This window comes from Prinia subflava, chromosome 29 (genome assembly GCF_021018805.1).
Source record: "Prinia subflava isolate CZ2003 ecotype Zambia chromosome 29, Cam_Psub_1.2, whole genome shotgun sequence".
In the NCBI taxonomy this organism is placed as follows: Eukaryota; Metazoa; Chordata; class Aves; order Passeriformes; family Cisticolidae; genus Prinia; species Prinia subflava.
Genome location: NC_086275.1, coordinates 812646 through 830253, shown reverse-complemented (window position 1 = coordinate 830253; position 17608 = coordinate 812646). Strand labels below are relative to the sequence as shown.

General features: G+C 56.2%; 2 protein-coding genes across 3 annotated transcripts; both read left to right on the top strand.

Annotated features, from left to right (window-relative positions):
• The first annotated feature begins 4 nt into the window (after positions 1-4).
• On the top strand, positions 5-12199 carry CHMP7 (charged multivesicular body protein 7). 2 transcript variants are annotated; one of them, XM_063420016.1, is made up of 10 exons: positions 5-392; positions 1516-1690; positions 3195-3380; positions 4011-4144; positions 4510-4558; positions 5398-5517; positions 6014-6112; positions 6752-6812; positions 8246-8410; positions 10099-12199. In XM_063420016.1, the coding sequence occupies exons 1-10, from the start codon at positions 103-105 to the stop codon at positions 10161-10163; spliced, it is 1344 nt and encodes a 447-aa protein (XP_063276086.1). In that variant the 5' UTR covers positions 5-102; the 3' UTR covers positions 10164-12199. The 2 variants fall into 2 exon arrangements, with proteins under 2 accessions (XP_063276086.1, XP_063276087.1); XM_063420017.1 differs by having other exon boundaries at positions 7-392; positions 8249-8410.
• A 1943-nt stretch (positions 12200-14142) lies between these two features.
• On the top strand, positions 14143-17310 carry LOC134562583 (D(1) dopamine receptor-like). The gene has a single exon (XM_063420035.1). The coding sequence runs from the start codon at positions 15686-15688 to the stop codon at positions 16934-16936; it is 1251 nt and encodes a 416-aa protein (XP_063276105.1). The 5' UTR covers positions 14143-15685; the 3' UTR covers positions 16937-17310.
• Positions 17311-17608: the final 298 nt, after the last annotated feature.

Here is a 17608-nt window from a genome sequence, read left to right as displayed (position 1 = left end):
GGGCGCGGGGGTGGCACCGCGCATGCGCCGTGCGCGTGTCCCCTGAGGCGGGCGGGCGGCCGGGCCGGGCGGAGGCCGCGGCCGAGCCGGGGGCTCGCGTAGATGTGCAGCCCGGGGGAGGCGTCCCCTGGGCCGGCCCCGGCCGGGGACCTGCCCCCGGAGTGGGAGACGGATGACGAGCGCATGGCCTTCCTGTTCTCGGCCTTCAAGCAGAGCCGCGAGGTGAACAGCACCGAGTGGGACAGCAAGATGGCTTTCTGGGTCGGGCTGGTGCTGGCCCGCGGCCGGCGGAGGGGCGCGGTGAGGACGTGCCTGAGGGAGCTGCAGAACGGCTTCGAGCGGCGGGGCAGCGTCCCCTTGGGGCTGGGCACCGTCCTCAGGGAGCTGCTGAGGTAAAGGAGGTCGGGGACGGCCTTGGGGAGGGTGTGGGGGGTGTCAGGGGACGCGGCTGGCGATGGATCCGGGCTGTGCCAGCCCGGAGGGTGAATTCCCTGGCACAGCGTGCCCGGAGAAGCTGTGCCCGCCCCTGCATCCCTGCAAGTGTCCAAGAATAAATTGGACATGGCTTGGAGAGACCTGGGGCAGTGGGAGGCGTCCCTGGGCATGGCAGGGGTGGCACCGGCTGGGATTTAAAGTCCTTCCAACCCGAACCACTCTGGGATTCTGTGAATTACGGTTTATATGGTGCTCGTGTGGAATTCAGGAGGCCGAGCTGGACAGGGAATCAGAGCTGACCCAGGAGATGTGGGAGGACAGGGGATCCCACAGGAATATTTGAGTTAAATCAGGGGATAGGGGATCCCACAGGAATATTTGGGTTAAATGAGGGGACAGGGGATCCCACAGGAATATTGGGGTTAAATGAGGGGACAGGGGATCCCACAGGAATATTTGGGTTAAATGAGGGGACAGGGGATCCCACAGGAATATTTGGGTTAAATGAGGGGACAGGGGATCCCACAGGAATATTTGGGTTAAATGAGGGGACAGGGGATCCCACAGGAATATTTGGGTTAAATCAGGGGTTTTCCCTGGCATGTTGTGGTGCCACAGCTGCTGAGGGCAGGTGTTGGGCTGGTGTTTGCAGCCAGAGGTTTTTGCTGTGGAATTGGAGCCTGGTACCTCAAAGATGCTCCCAACAGCAGGAGCCCTGTGGGTGACCTGAGAATTAAAACCAGTAGGTCTGAGAAGCTGTTATTGCAATTAATTATAACAACAGAACTATCCTGAAATGGCTGATTACCCCTAAAATTGACCCTCCATGCTAATTTCTTTGTTTGATGCCTCATCAGTTTCCAATCAGAAAACTGGGAGAAACTTGCAAAACGGGGTAAAACAGTAAACAAAATGTTCTTGGGTCTGGAGGAGGCAGGGGAGGAATGTGTGCATCCAGCAATAAATCTCAAACCTGAGCTGGGTTTGGTGATGGAAAATGCCCCTGGAGTGGAGGATGTGCAGGATATCCAGGGTTTGGACTGGCTGTGTTCAATTCCACGTGAATTTTCCTCTCCCTAGACGTGGGAAGCTCCAGAGGGAGTCAGACTTCATGGCCAGCGTGGACAGCAGCTGGATCTCGTGGGGCGTGGGGGTTTTCATCCTGAAGCCCCTCAAGTGGACCCTCTCCAGCGTGCTGGGGGACAGCAAAATCCCCGAGGAGGACGAGGTCCTGATCTACGTGGAGCTGCTGCAGGTGAGGGGTGCTGAGAGCTCTGCTGGGGTCCTGCACCTCCAGCAGAGCCAGGAGAAGGAGGGGACAGGGCTGGGCAGGGCTTTGGTGCTGCTGCTGAGGTGTTCAAAAGCCCGGAGAGAGATGGATGGAGGGGCTCGGGGATGGGAAGTGATTTAGATCTGCTGGTGTTCCTTGAAAATAATGGAGCTGCTCTGAAGGCTGGAGCCAGGCTGGGAGAGCTGGGAATGTTCACCTGGAGAAGGGGAAAGCTCCAGGGAGAGCTCAGAGCCTCCTAGAGGGGCTCCAGGAGAGCTGGAGAGGGGCTGGGGACAAGGGATGGAGGGACAGGACACAGGGAATGGCTTCCACTGGGAAAGGGGAGATTGGGGTGGGATATTGGGAAGGAATTCCTGGCTGGGCTGTAATTCCCAGATTTGCTGTGGCTGCCCCTGGATCCCTGGCAGTGCCCAAGGCCAGGCTGGGGCACCCTGGGGCAGCGGGAGCTGTCCTTGCCCATGGCAGGGGTGGGATTGAAGGTTTTTAAGCTGTAAATCCCAGGCTGGAGCTCATTCCTGTTCCATGAGGAGCACTCAGCCCGAGCTCCATCTGCTCCAGGGGTGAGCAGGGGATGGAGCAGTCACAGCCTGGAAATCCAATGTCCCTGGGTGTTATTCAAGCTGCTTTCCCGTGGGATTGGAGCTGCCCTTGGATCCTGTCCCAGCCCCTTTTCTCTCTCTGTGGGTCTGCAGAACGAGCCCCAAATCTTGTCTGGGTTACTGTGTACAGCAGAAATGCAGGAAGTCTTTAAAAGGCAGGAATTTTTATTTGGTTCAGGAAATCTTTAAAAGGCAGGAATTTTTATTTGGTTCAAAACTGGGGGGGGATTTCCAGGAAGTGCAGGGGAAGCCAATTGATTGCCTGAGTGATTCCTGTGCTGTTCCACAGCGTTTCAGGGAATGTCAGCAGTGGAGTTTTGGTTTTTGTGAGTGATTATTTCAAGAGTTCCCTCCAGCTCATTCTGAAAGTCACTCCAGAATAAAACAGAAGTGTCCAAGTTGGGAGGATTTGGGAAAAGCAGGGATGCTGTGTGGGCTGAGAGCATCCCTGTGATCCCTTGAGTGGCTCCCTGGAGCAGAGGCTGGGCAAGATAAAGAGAATAAAGTGGGGATTTATTAAAGGCCTTCAACAGATGCACCTTGGGCAGTCAGAGCCTCTGGGGGCACACCCAAGGTGGGCAACGATCACCAGTTTTTCACACAATTATAAATTATATATCGGGGTTAATCCTCCAATTACAGCTTCAGGTAATGAAGGCATTCACCCCCATAATTTCTGTTTATTCTCTTTGGGGCCTGAGGCTTTAGGGTGTCCTTGAGTTTCAGGCCCAGAGGAATTGTTCAGTCTGCCCAAAATGCAAACAGAGTAACAACCCCTGGATGTGCAGCTGAGAGTTCTGCACCAGTGCAGCACAGCATCTGAAAAACACAAAAGGTCAAACTCTGAGGCATCCCCTGCTCCCTTGCAGGAGAAGGCAGAGGAAGTTTATCGCCTGTACCACAGCTCTGCCCTCTCTTCCCACCCCGTGGTGGCCCTGTCCGAGCTGCGCTCGCTCTGCGCCGGGCTCTGCCCCGATGAAAGGACCTTCTACCTGTTGCTGCTGCAGCTGCAGAAGGAGAAGAGGGTCACCATCCTGGAGCAGAACGGAGAGAAGGTACAGGGTCCAGGTGACTGCTTTGGGGGGTGTCATCCCTTCCTGCCTGGATTTCAGCTGTTTTTTGGTGGTTAAAACAGGTGTTCTCTGGCTGGAAAGGTAAATTCCACGTGCTCCAATGTTGTTGCCTGGTTGTAGGTGATAAGAAATCCTCATTCTGGCATGGCAGGTTCTTTAAGCATTTATAGTAATTCCAGTTTAATTAAAGAGTTAAAAACATGGCAAGGGTCAGCATTTTGACTATTCCCTACTACACAAACTCTGGAATTGGCGTGGAATTCCACGTTTTCTGAAGAGCTTTTCCTGTTTGTCACTTCCTACAGAGGTGCAGGCACCCAGCTCTGAGATTCCACTTTCCCTGTAGTGTTCTGAAGTCCTTGGCAGTCTGACATTCCCATCCACTTCCAGAATCCAGGAACAAATCCTCCAGGTGTCCCATTCAGGCTTTTTGTTTCCACCCTGCAGATCCTGACCCCGCCTAGTTTAATCTCAAATCCTGTGGTGCCTGGGACACCCTCACAACTCCAAAGCCTAAACTGGGACTGCAAAAGCTCCTTTTCCTTCCTTCCAAGTGATTTCCTCATGCAGATTTTTGGGAGGTGACTCCAGCCTGTGCTGCTCTGGTTTTAGATCGTGAAGTTTGCGCGGGGCCTCCACGCCAAGGTGTCCCCGATGAACGACGTGGACATCGGCGTTTATCAGCTGATGCAGAGCGAGCAGCTGCTGTCACAGAAGGTGGAGTCCCTTTCCCAGGAAGCAGAGAAGTAATTTGGGGAAGGGTGGTGGGAACAACACCTGTGGGATGTAAAACTTTTGGGACACAATTAGAAGCTGTTTTCTCAAGTTGTTCTTTCCTGTTCATAAACAGAATAGTCACGGTCATGTGCTGGGGCAGCTTTTCCAGCCTTTGTTCCCTGTTCCCTGTGAAAACAAGGTGCAGGGAATGGCTGTGAGGAGTGATTGCAAGGATTTGGAAAGCATTCAAGGCCTTGTGGGACTCAACAGTGCTTTGAGGGTGGTTGTGTCCAAAATTCAACGTTGTGGCCCCCTCAGAGAGAGGGAGAGGGTGGTTGTGGTTTGTAAAACAAGGAAGAAATTTCTTTTTTTTTTTCCTTTTTCCATCTTGCAGGTGTAAAGAGGATGCCAGGAGTGCTTGCAGAGCTGGGAAGAAGCAGCTGGTGAGTGGAACTCTCAGGGAAATGTCCTGGAGCTGCTCCAGAGCTGCAGATCATGCCCAGGGTTAGACCTGGGGGCTTCATCCCAGGGGGGTTGGAGTGGTGGCTCTGAAGCCAAAGCTCTCCTTAAGGTGAAGGATTTATTTTTACAGAGTGAGGTGGTGAAGCGAAATGGAAATAAACTCTTAAACCCACTTGTTCTGTGTGTGCCTCAGGGATTCCTGGTTGTTTTGGGGATTTTTTTATGGCACTTCCAATCCCAGAATAACCCGAGTTGGGAGGGACCCACTCAGAATCATGAAAATCCATCTCCTGGCTCTATTTTATAAATTTTTTTTTAATTTGTCAAATGATTTCCTTTTTCTCGAGATGGTAATTTCTGAACAAACAGGGATAGGTTGTGAAATGTGTGTTTGTGTTTTGCACAAACACAAACACACATTTCACAACCTATCCCTGCTTTTCCCTTCTCCCTACAAATACCTGCTTTTAATCAGCACAAAATTCCACAAGGAATTGCTTTTCTTGAAGGACTCTTCAACACCCAGGAATGTGAACAGCTGCAGATGCCAGCTGGAATATTGAGCAGCTTTCCAAAGCAGACATCCAGGATTTTTCTGCTGGATCCCACCCGAGTGACCCAGGAACACCTGGATGAACCCACAGGTTCAGCTGTGGAGCCCATTCCCCATTTTTAGCGCCTCATCCCAATTTTCCCGTGGTGCCAGCAGGAATTCTCGGACTCTCCAGAGCGGGAATGAGCCCAGGGGAGGGGAGGGTTGCCAGAACTGTGTGTGAAGCTTTGCTGAGCCCTGTTTTTGTGTGTTTGTGTCCCTGGGCAGGCCCTGAGGTGCCTGAAGGCGAAGCGGAGGACGGAGCGGCGCATCGAGGAGCTGCACTCCAAGCTGGACGCGGTGCAGGGGATCCTGGACCGCATCTACGCCTCCCAGACAGACCAGATGGTACCCAGGGCCCTCCCCTGCCTTCCTCCTCCTCATCCTCACCCATTCCCATCCCTCAGGGGTGGGATTTGCCCTGGGAATGTCCCTCTGGATGAAGTTCCCTCCGTTCCCTTTTCTCTCTCTGAGGATCCTGCTTGAGGAGCAGCTCTGGAGGGGAGCTCCCACTGTTCCCATCAGCATTGTGCAGCTTTGCTTTTATTTTTTATTTCGAGGTCTTTAATGCTTATTAGCCTAGAGTTCATCAGCATTGTGCATCTTTATCTCTTTTATTTTTAATTTCCAAGTGTTTAATGCGTACCAGGCTGGAGTTCATGAGCATTAAACATCTTCCTGTCTTTTATTTTTAATTTCCAAGTGTTTAAGACCTACCAGGCTGGAATTCATCAGCATTGTGCATCTTTCTCTCTTTTATTTTTAATTTCCAGGTGTTTAATTTCTGCCAGGCTGGAGTTCATGAGCATTAAACATCTTTCTCTCTTTTATTTTTAATTTCCAGGTGTTTAATGCCTACCAGGCTGGAGTGGGAGCTCTGAAGCTTTCCATGAAGGATGTGACTGTGGAGAGGGCAGAGAACCTGGTGGATCAGATCCAAGAGGTACTGGAACAGCGAAAGGAGGGTGTGGCTATTCCCAAGAAACCTGCCCAGATATTAATGAATTATTAATTCTGCGGTTGCTTTCAATTATTTAGTTTTTTTCCTCTATGGCACTAAAGAAAACTGACTTAATTTTGAGCTAAAACATCAGCAAGAAGAAGATTTCTGTGTCTTTTTGTTTGGCTGTTATGTATTTTAATTTACTTTGAATTTGTTTATTTTGTGGGGTTTTTTAATCAGCAGTATTGGGCAAGCACCCAGCTTTAGGTGTATTAAAAATACAAATCAAACCTTTGGAAGCTGGAATGCAACTGTGCATGAAACAGCCTGACATTTTATTTTATTTTATTTTTAATTTTTAAAAAATTCTATTTTATATCATTTTATTCTATTTTATTTCCTTTTATTTTATTGTTTTGGCTTTTTTTTCCATAGGTTGGACTTGATGATCTCAAAGGTCTTTTCCAACCTGGTTAATTCTTTAATCTCCTTCATTTCAGGCAGGGAAAGGAGTTAATTCCTGCTGCCTTTAGATCAGCTTCTGATTGTTTTTTGTTATTTCTGCTTTTGATAAAGCAGCTACAGCAGGGCACAAAATGAACTTCTAATACTGATTTAATTATGTTATTTTTACCTCAGCTTTGTGACACTCAAGATGAGGTGGCCCAGACTCTGGCTGGAGTGGGGATCAATGGTCTGGGTAAGTCCTGGGCTTTTTATGCTTTGCTCATCCTTTCCCTGCTCCAGCCCTTTCCCTGCTCCAGCCCTTTCCCTGCTCCAGCCCTTTCCCTGCTCCAGCCCTTTCCCTGCTCCAGCCCTTTCCCTGCTCCAGCCCTTTCCCTGCTCCAGCCCTTTCCTGCTCCCTCCTTTCCCTGCTCCAGCCCTTTCCCTGCTCCAGCCCTTTCCCTGCTCCAGCCCTTTCCCTGCTCCCTTCCTTCCCTGCTCCCTTCCTTCCCTGCTCCCTTCCTTCCCTGCTCCCTCCTTTCCCTGCTCCCTCCTTTCCCTGCTCCAGCCCTTTCCCTGCTCCAGCCCTTTCCCTGCTCCAGCCCTTTCCCTGCTCCAGCCCTTTCCCTGCTCCAGCCCTTTCCCTGCTCCAGCCCTTTCCCTGCTCCAGCCCTTTCCCTGCTCCAGCCCTTTCCCTGCTCCAGCCCTTTCCCTGCTCCAGCCCTTTCCCTGCTCCAGCCCTTTTACTGCTCCAGCCCTTTCCCTGCTCCAGCCCTTTCCCTGCTCCCTTCCTTCCCTGCTCCCTCCTTTCCCTGCTCCAGCCCTTTCCCTGCTCCCTCCTTTCCCTGCTCCCTCCTTTCCCTGCTCCCTCCTTTCCCTGCTCCCTCCTTTCCCTGTTCCCTCCTTTCTCTCCTCCAGCCCTTTCCCTGCTCCAGCCCTTTCCCTGCTCCAGCCCTTTCCCTGCTCCCTCCTTTCCCTGCTCCCTCCTTTCCCTGCTCCCTCCTTTCCCTGCTCCCTCCTTTCCCTGCTCCCTCCTTTCCCTGCTCCCTCCTTTCCCTGCTCCCTCCTTTCCCTTCTCCCTCCTTTCCCTTCTCCCTCCTTTCCCTGCTCCCTCCTTTCCCTGCTCCCTCCTTTCCCTTCTCCCTCCTTTCCCTGCTCCCTCCTTTCCCAGCTCCCTCTTTTCCCTCCTCCAGCCCTTTCCCTGTTCCGTCCCCACACCCAGCAGCTTCCTGGGGCAATAAACTGTTCCCAAAACTCCAAAGTGTTCTCCTGAAGGGAATGGGGAGCAGGGATATTTATTACACTTTATTCATCTCCAAATCCTCGTGGTCCCTGTCTGGGGCTGGATTTCATTTCCAAGCTGTGTGATGTCGATTGGAATCTATTTTTAGGGTGGCTGCTGCTTTGTTTATTTGGAGTGATGAGCTTTTTCCTCTGGCCTGGCTGTTGCTGCAGCTCTTTTGCCTCTGCTGAAAGGTGCCAGAGCTTCTTGGCCTCAGTGCCAAGAAAAAAACAAATCCTCCCTGATATAGTTTTAAAGGACTGAATTTTCAGTCCTTTAAAACAAGTACAGGAAATTCCTTGTGAATAACAATGCCTGGGAGGAACAACAGCTCTGTTTGGAGCTCAGTCAGTGCTGTGAGGACACCTCTGAGTTCTCCTTGGAGCTGAAATGTTTCCTTTCCTCAGCAGAGGTGGACTCTGAGGAGCTGGAGGAGGAGCTGGACAGCCTCCTGCAGGACTCCAGCAAGGATTCCCTGGATCTGCCTCCCGCTCCCCAGAGGGTGCTGAGCGCCCCCATCTCCGATGCCGAGCTGGAAGCTGAGCTGGAGCGGCTCTCTGTGTCTGATGGAGGTGGGGAAAGGCAGCAGGGCCTGGGGGGGAGCACAGGGGGGGAGCACAGGGGACAGCAGGGCCTGGGGGGGAGCACAGGGGACAGCAGGGCCTGGGGGGGAGCACAGGGGGCAGCAGGGCCTGGGGGGGAGCACAGGGGGCAGCAGGGCCTGGGGGGGAGCACAGGGGGCAGCAGGGCCTGGGGGGGAGCACAGGGGGCAGCAGGGCCTGGGGGGGAGCACAGGGGACAGCAGGGCCTGGGGGGGAGCACAGGGGACAGCAGGGCCTGGGGGGGAGCACAGGGGACAGCAGGGCCTGGGGGGGAGCACAGGGGACAGCAGGGCCTGGGGGGGAGCACAGGGGACAGCAGGGCCTGGGGGGGGAGCACAGGGGACAGCAGGGCCTGGGGGGGAGCACAGGGGGGAGCACAGGGGACAGCAGGGCCTGGGGGGGGAGCACAGGGGGCAGCAGGGCCTGGGGGGGAGCACAGGGGGGAGCACAGGGGACAGCAGGGCCTGGGGGGGGAGCACAGGGGACAGCAGGGCCTGGGGGGGAGCACAGGGGGGAGCACAGGGGACAGCAGGGCCTGGGGGGGGAGCACAGGGGACAGCAGGGCCTGGGGGGGAGCACAGGGGGGAGCACAGGGGACAGCAGGGCCTGGGGGGGGAGCACAGGGGGCAGCAGGGCCTGGCAGGGAGCACAGGGGACAGCAGGGCCGGGGGGGGAGCACAGGGGACAGCAGGGCCTGGGGGGGAGCACAGGGGGCAGCAGGGCCTGGGGGGGAGCACAGGGGACAGCAGGGCCTGGGGGGGAGCACAGGGGGCAGCAGGGCCTGGGGGGGAGCACAGGGGGCAGCAGGGCCTGGGGGGGAGCACAGGGGACAGCAGGGCCTGGGAGGGAGCACAGGGGACAGCAGGGCCTGGGGGGGAGCACAGGGGACAGCAGGGCCTGGCAGGGAGCACAGGGGACAGCAGGGCCTGGCAGGGAGCACAGGGGACAGCAGGGCCTGGGGGGGAGCACAGGGGGGGAGCACAGGGGGCAGCAGGGCCTGGGGGGGAGCACAGGGGGGGAGCACAGGGGGCAGCAGGGCCTGGGGGGGAGCACAGGGGGCAGCAGGGCCTGGGGGGGAGCACAGGGGGGGAGCACAGGGGGCAGCAGGGCCTGGGGGGGAGCACAGGGGACAGCAGGGCCTCAGCCAGGCCTGGGGGAGCTGGGAATTCTCCTGGAGCAGCAGAGCTAAAGCCAGTTCTGGGAGAGCTGGGAATTCTCCTGGATCCTGGTTCAGCTGAACTAAACCCCAATTCTGGGAGAGCTGGGAATTCTCCTGGATCCTGGTTCAGCAGAGCCAAACCCAGGCCTGGGAGAGCTGGGAATGCTGCCTGGATCCTTCTGTCTGGGCTGGTTACAACCTCAATTTCCAGAACATTCGTTATCAAACATGGAAGATGGGATTCAGAGGGATGGGAGATGGGATTCCAGGGGGATGGGAGATGGGATTCAGGGGGATGGGAGATGGGATTCAGGAGGATGGAAGGTGGGATTCAGGAGGATGGGAGATGGGATTCAGGAGGATGGAAGATGAGATTCCAGTGTGCTTCCCAGGAGGTGGAGCTGGTCAGGGAAGCACCGAGGTCTCTGGGATTCCATTGGGATGCTGTGGATGTGTTTGATGGGTTCTGATCTCTCCTCTGTTTCAATTCTCTTCACAGATCTGGCACAGAAGACTCCCTCTGCTTCTTCTGAACCCAAAACAGCTCTGGGACTGAACCTCTGAAGCACCAACAGAATCCTGTTGCTGCAGTTTGGGAAGTTGTGTCCATGTTCCTTAACTCATGACCAGAACTTCCAAGGCGAGGGGGACACCCCCTCTGTCCTTCTGGCTCCGTCCCTGCTCGGCAGCAGGAGCTCCTGCCGTGACAATCCGCTCTGGACCTGGCCCCAGCTGGTGTTTGTCATCTCTGTGCCAACATCTGCACCGGTCCCGACCCGACCGGTGACCCCAGATCACTGCCACACCCGGCCCTCCCTCCCGGGAGCTACAGCTGCAGTGAGGACAAACTCCTGTGTCCAGGACAGTGCTCGGGTTTGGGTTTGATTTTGGTTTCTCTCCCTTTGCTGTGGCTGATGTCGAGGCTGTGAGCAGCAGCAGCGCGGCGCTGGCTCCACCTTTGGCTCTGTGTTGGTTGTTCAGAACATTTTGGTGCATCACTCCTGCCCTGGCCGTGCCTGCAGCCACCTCCAGCACCCGGTGCTTGTTTGTGTCCCTCCCTCTGGGTCCTGCACTCGCAGCCAGGCACTGCAACTGCTCGGTTTGGGGAGGTTTTGGTGCTGCTCAGAGAGGGCAAGCACAAGACAAAAAAAATCCCTCTCTCTGTATGAAGTGAAGGCCTTAAAAGGGAGACCTGCAAAAGATTCCCCCGGGGGAGTTGGCCACGCTGCCATCCAGCCTCTTCCTGCTGGATCTCCTCCTGAAATGGGAGCTGGTGGCTGTTTTTGTACCCTCCCTGTCAGCAAAACCTCCTGGGAGCTGCCAGCGAGGGGTTTGGGGTGGGAAGGGATCCCTTGGGAGAGCACAGCAATCCCACGGGGCTGTGTGTTCCCAAAAAACCCCAGCCCCAGCCCCTGTGGATGTTTTTGATGCACAAAACCCCGAGCACCCCCCCTGCAGCTGCCTCTCCCCACAGCAGCCCAACCCTCCTCTTTTGCAGGTCACTTTTTACCCCTGGCGTGCACATGGAAGCCCAAATCCCTGAAAAACAGAGCCTCCAGGGGGGAATGTGCCCTTCCCTGGCATTCCTGAGCATGGCAGGGGAGTGCCTGGCTGCCTGTGGATGGAGCAGCAGCCCTGTGCCCCTCTCCCTGACCGGGAATGTGCTCCAGCCCCACTGGGAATGTATCCCCACACTACTGGGAATGTGCTCCAGCCCCACTGGGAATGTATCCCCACACTACTGGGAATGTGCTCCAGCCCCACTGGGAATGTGCTGCAGCCCCATTGGGAATAATATATCCCCACACTACTGGGAATGTGCTCCAGCCCCACTGGGAATGTATCCCCACACTAATGGGAATTTATCCCCACACCATTGGGAATGTATCCCCACACTACTGGGAATGTATCCCACACCATTGGGAATGTGTTCCAGTCCCACTGGGAATGTATCCAACACTATTGGGAATTTATCCCCACACCACTGGGAATGTGCTCCAGCCCCATTGGGAATTTATCCCCATGCCATTGGGAATTTATCCCCATGCCATTGGGAATTTATCCCCACACCACTGGGAATGTGCTCCAGCCCTTCCACGCTGCCTCTCCAAACTCCATTCCTCAGTGGCAGTTTGGGATAATGGGAACGAGGGCTGGAGTTTCCCCTCCTGGTGATCATTTCTTGCCCACTCAGCCCCAGCCCAGGGCCAGGGGTGGCACTGAGGGTGTCCCCAGGGTGGCACTGGGGATGTCCCCAGGGGCTGTGTCCCCTCTGTGACCCCTCAGCCCAGTGCAGGCTCCTGCCAGGGGGAGGCTGCAGCTCACGGGTCCCCCATGGAATGATGTAAATGAAGCTCTGTATTCCTTTCCTCTGGAAGTAAACGGGAGAAAGACCTCGCTGTTTCTGCCTGTGTGTGACAGAAGGGACGGGGAGGGACCCGGGGGGGCCCTGCTGTGCTTTCCCCTGATCCAGCTGCTGTTCCAGCTGTGCTGGAATCCAGGGATAATCCTGGGCTGCTTTATCCAAACCCAGACTGAGCTGCTCCAGGAGACTTTAACCTGGATTTAAAAAGCCCACTATTAAATATTGCTACATTGAATCATTTGTCTGGTTTTCCTGAGCAGCCTCTGCTGCCTTTTGGGTGGCACTGCCATCATTCCTGGTGTCGCTTTGGACACAATTCCTGCTTTTCCTTACCTTTCCCCTTCTTTTTTCTCACTTTGCATCTCAAACCTGCCCTTCCAAGGCTCACAGTCACAGCCCTTTGCCTAAACCACTTTGCCCATGGAGAAAAGGAAAAATCAATTCTATTGAACCCCTTGGTTTTGTACCAGACAATTCCTAAAGCTGATTTTGGGACGGTTTTTCACTCAGCTCCTTGTTCTGGTTGTACTCAGGCAGCCCAGACTGGGAGCCTGGTGCTGGTTTTCCCTCTACCTGAAGAAAATCGATGTAAATTGAGTGTCCTGGTTTTTAAAAACCCAAATTTCCCTCTGAAACCACAATCCCTAAACCTCAAATTCCCAGGCTGCTGATGCTGTTTCCTCCAGCTTAGGTTTCATCTGATCCCTGGAGAGCTCCCATGGATTTTTTTACAGGGCTCAGGTCTCACCTACAACCTGGATCTTTATTTTGAGACTCTGACTCCTCCTCCTTTCTCCCCTGAGCTCAGAACTTGTCCCTTCCCTGGAAATCTGGAGAGATTCCTGCAGGAATAAACACTCCCTGTAATCCTGGGATGCATCAGCCGTGCTGGAAGTGACATTTAGGAGTTAAACCCCAGCAGCTGCTGCTTTATTTGGAGTGGCTGGTAATTTTCTGCCTTTGATGCAGAGTGGGGGATGCAATCAGGGTGCCTGAATGGAGAATTTTCAGGATATTTTGGTGAGACAGCAGGGAGAGGAAATCAAGGGCAGCCTCTTGCTGGGTGAGGAAATTAAATATAAAAACTTTCAGCTCAATTGCCACCAAACTGGGATCTTTTCATGCTGGAGAGCTGTTGAAAATAGTGCTTAACTTGAGCCTGGGGAAAGAAAAATAGCTGCTGGATTGTTGATTATAAAATAATGCAGCTCCCTCAGGGGAGGAGGTTGGATCTCACAGGAGGAGCTGCAGGGATTTCTGCCTCAGGTGGGGTCCAAAATGCACCAAAATTGGAGAAATTGGATCCCATCCCAATCCCAATCCCATCTCCCCAAAATTACCAACCCAGGGAGGGGAGGTCCTTTCCTACAGCCTCAGGTTGTGCCAGGGGGGGTTCAGGTTGGAAACTGGGACAAAATCCTTCATGGAAAATGCCAGGCACGGGCAGGGTGGGATCAGCATCCCTGGAGGGTTCCAGATGTGTGGAGGTGGCACTTGGGGACAGGTTTGGGGGTGGCCCTGGCAGTGCTGAGGCCACACTGGGACTTGATGGTCTTGAAGGTCTTTGCCAACCTTAACAACCGTAAAATTTGATATTTTGGAGCTCCTGAGGAGGAGGAGCTGATTTGTGTCTCCAAGAAGGATTTCCTGGGAGCCTCCTGGCTTGGGATGAGCTGCCAGTGCCACCCTGTGCTGATGTACTGAGGTGACAGAGCAGTGTCACCCTGCCGTGTGTGACAGATCACTGCCACCTCTGCTGGGCTGTAGAGATCAGTGCCACCCTGCCCTGGGTGACAGCTCGGTGCCACCCTGCCCTGTGTGACAGATCAGTGTCACCCTGCCGTGTGTGACAGATCACTGCCACCCCTGCTGGGCTGTAGAGATCAGTGCCACTCCTGCCCTGTGTGACAGCTCAGTGCCACCCTGTCCTGTGTGACAGATCAGTGTCACCCTGCCGTGTGTGACAGATCACTGCCACCCTGCTGGGCTGTACAGATCAGTGCCACCCTGCCATGTGTGACAGCTCGGTGCCACCCTGCCCTGTGTGACAGCTCAGTGCCACCCTGTCCTGTGTGACAGATCAGTGCCACCCTGCCATGTGTGACAGCTCGGTGCCACCCTGCCCTGTGTGACAGATCACTGCCACCCTGCCCTGTGTGACAGATCACTGCCACTCCTGTCCTGTCACGGGTCCCTGCCGTCCCTGCTCGCTCGGACAGCAGTGACACCATCCCCGTGTTTGTTTCTGCCAGCCGAGATCCTGAAAATCTCCGTGCCCAGAGCGGGGATTGGGAGGGCACGGAGGGCACGGAGGGCACGGAGGGCAGAGCATCCCTGGGGGTGAGGGCGTATCCTGAGTGGGAAAGGACCCCGGCATCCCAAATTCCCACCCTGGGCATCCCTGGGAGCTGTCCCGGTGTTTATTCCAGCCCCTGGGGAAGGAGAACCCTTCCCTGCCCCAGCCCCGCGCTTTTCCCGTGCTGGAATCCCGAATTCCCGAGGGCAGGAGCTGCTCCAGCGCCGGCCGCTGGTGCCATCTACCCTCGCTCCCTGGAACAGCCCCGCGGCCGCGCTAATGAGGTTTAATTAAACCCAGCTCTGGCCGGCAAACGCGGTGACACGGGGACAGCGAGCGCCGGACACCCGGAGCGCCCGGGCTGTGTCTCCCAGGGAATATCGGATCCTTCCCGGCTCGGGGTGATGGATCCGGACTTGATGTTTCCAGTTACCCCTGAGGTGAAAGCTGATGTGGAATGAGCTGGGAATTAAGGGAATAGCGATGAACTTGAACGAGAAGTGACTTTACAGCACTTCACTGAAAGTAAAATCCATTTATTGAGGATTTTAAAACTTATCCAGGTGATGTTCAGCATCCTCACTGGTTCTGCAGGTAACCTGTGCTGAAAAAAAAAATCTGAGACTTTCAGAAAGAAAAATCTTCCAGGTTTGTACAGAATTTTTAGAATTTTTTCCCTTTTTCGTTTTTCTGGAGAAGGAATCTTGCAGTGGACAGTAAATGCCAGTTTTGCACCAGCTCAGGGCAGGGAGGAGTGACTGGTTTGGGGTCAGCTCTGAGCTGTGACTCAGCTCCTGGGCAGGGAAATCAGGCCTCATTTACGCAGAAATCACCATAAATTTCCGTGCTCATTTGCGTTGAGGACCCTCAAATCTGCCTGCAATGATTATTTCGCCCCTTCAGCCCTCTCAGCGGATTCCCGGTGATTCACCCTGTGGATTCACAATTCTCCCGGCCCCGGGGGGCACAGCCAGACCCCACCCGAGCGGAATCCGGAGGGATTTGGCTGCACAGGGAAGAGCGGGGTGAGCAGGGAGGGGCTGCGGGAGCAGAGGCGGCTCAGACCCCTCTCGCTCCGGCAGCGGATCCCAGCCCGGCCAGAAGGGATCCGGGAATTCCGCAGCAGCAGGCGAGGAGGAGAGGGGAGAGGGAGGAAGATCTGCGGCAAAGCCTCCGCAGCCCCCGGAGGTGAGTGCGAGGCAGGAGGGGAAATCCCAACGCTGCCAGCGGAGACCTGGACAGGACCGAGAGCCTCCAGGGGGCTGGAGTGCAGCTGGGGCTCCGGAGATGCCGTGGGAGCTGGGAAAAAGGAAAACGGGAAAATGGGAAAATGAGATAACGGGAAAACGGGAAAACGGGCTCTGGATGCTGACAGAGACCTGAGCAGCTGAGAAACCCCGGCAGGACGGGCTGGACGGGGGAGCCATGGACGGGTTCTACCCCTCAGCGGGAGGAGCTGGGCAGGACGAGCTCGATGCCAGCTCAGCAGAGCAGGAGCAGTCCCCGCTGTCCCCGCTGTCCCCGCTGTCCCTGCGGGTGGCGACAGCCGCCTGCCTGTCCCTCCTCATCCTCGCCACGCTGCTGGGGAACAGCCTGGTGTGCGCCGCCGTGCTCCGCTTCCCCCAGCTGCGCTCCAAGGTCACCAACCTGTTCGTGGTGTCCTTGGCCGTGTCCGACCTGCTGGTGGCCGTGCTGGTGATGCCCTGGAGAGCGGCCAGTGACGTGCTGGGCTTTTGGCCCTTTGGGGCTTTCTGTGACCTCTGGGTGGCTTTCGACATCACCTGCTGCACGGCCTCCATCCTGCACCTCTGCCTCATCAGCGTCGAGCGCTACTGGGCCATGGCCGACCCCTTCGGCCACCACAGGAGGGTGACACAGGCTGTGGCCTTCCTCGCCATCGGCGCGGCCTGGCTGCTGTCCCTCCTCATCTCCTTCATCCCCGTGCAGCTGCAGTGGCACCGGGAGCAGCCGGGGTTTAATGGCTCTGCGGAGGAGGGGAGGTGTGACCCCAGCCTCGGTGGGGTCTACGCCATCTCCTCGTCCCTCATCAGCTTCTACATCCCCGTTGCCATCATGCTGGGCACCTACGGGCGCCTCTTCCGCGCCGCGCGGCGCCAGCTCCGCAGGATCTCCTCCCTGGAGGGGCCGGGCAGCAGCGATGGGGAAACCTCCCCGAAAAGCTCCCTCAGGAAGGAGACCAAGCTGCTCCAGACGCTCTCCGTCATCGTGGGCGTCTTCGTGTGCTGCTGGCTGCCCTTCTTCGTGCTCAACTGCCTGGTGCCCTTCTGCGCGCCCGAGCCGTGCGCCAGCGCGGCCGTGCTGGGCACCTTCACCTGGCTGGGCTGGGCCAACTCCGCCCTCAACCCCGTCATCTACGCCTTCAACGCCGAATTCCGCAGGGCCTTCTCCTCCCTGCTGGGCTGCGGCCGCTTGTGCCCTGTCGCCGTGCAGAGGGTGACCCTCAGCAACGAGCTGGCGTCCTTCCACCCCGACACCCGCGGCGCCGGGGACACCCTGGGCCACCCCACGCTGCTGCCCCACGCTGGGCCGCGGGGGGAGAGGCACGAGGTGGTTTTGGAGAGGATTTCTCCAGGGTGCTCTCCCCCTCTGGAGCCGCTTCCCGAGGGTGGAGCCCCCGCCCGGCTGGGGAGGGTCCCCCCGCCCGCCTTCCACTGAGCCCGGGCTGGGAAAGGAGGGCGGGAGGTCTCCGGCAGAGAGGGGAGCTGGGACATTCCTGCGGCTGCCCCTTCTCCCAGGAGCCGAGGATGATGAGGGTGTCTCACTCTGTTTGTGTCACCCAGAGTGGCTGCCCAGGTGTCCCCAGGTGTGGTTTTGTAACTGAGGTTTGGTCCCAGCCTGGGTGGGCAGCAGGGATTTGTGTCACCCACGGGGAAAAAACCTCATTTCTGCAAAATTCCACTTCCCCAGCGGCTTCAGCTGAGAGAGCAGGGGTGGTTTGGTCTCCTGGGCCTCTCCGTGCTCAGAAAGTGAAAGCCCTGCAGGGAGAGGCTACTTTGGCCACTGCCCTCGGCCTGTGGCCACCAGCCCCGGGCTGCTGGATGGAACTGACCAAATCCGGCTGGTCACTGGCCCAGGGCTGCTGGATGGGACTGGCCAAATCCAGCTGGTCACTGGCCCGGGGCTTTGCCAGGATAACTCTCCCGGGCTCAGTCCTGACTGTCCCTGTGCTCAGAGCTCGATGGATTTCCCAGGATAACTCTCCTGGGCTCACCCCTGTCCTCATGAACTCGATGGATGGAAAGGAGGAAAAGCTTCAAATCCACGTGAAGTCAGCAAATAAAGGGGAAAAATTCGAGCCTGTCGAGTTGGGGGTGTGAATCCTGTCCG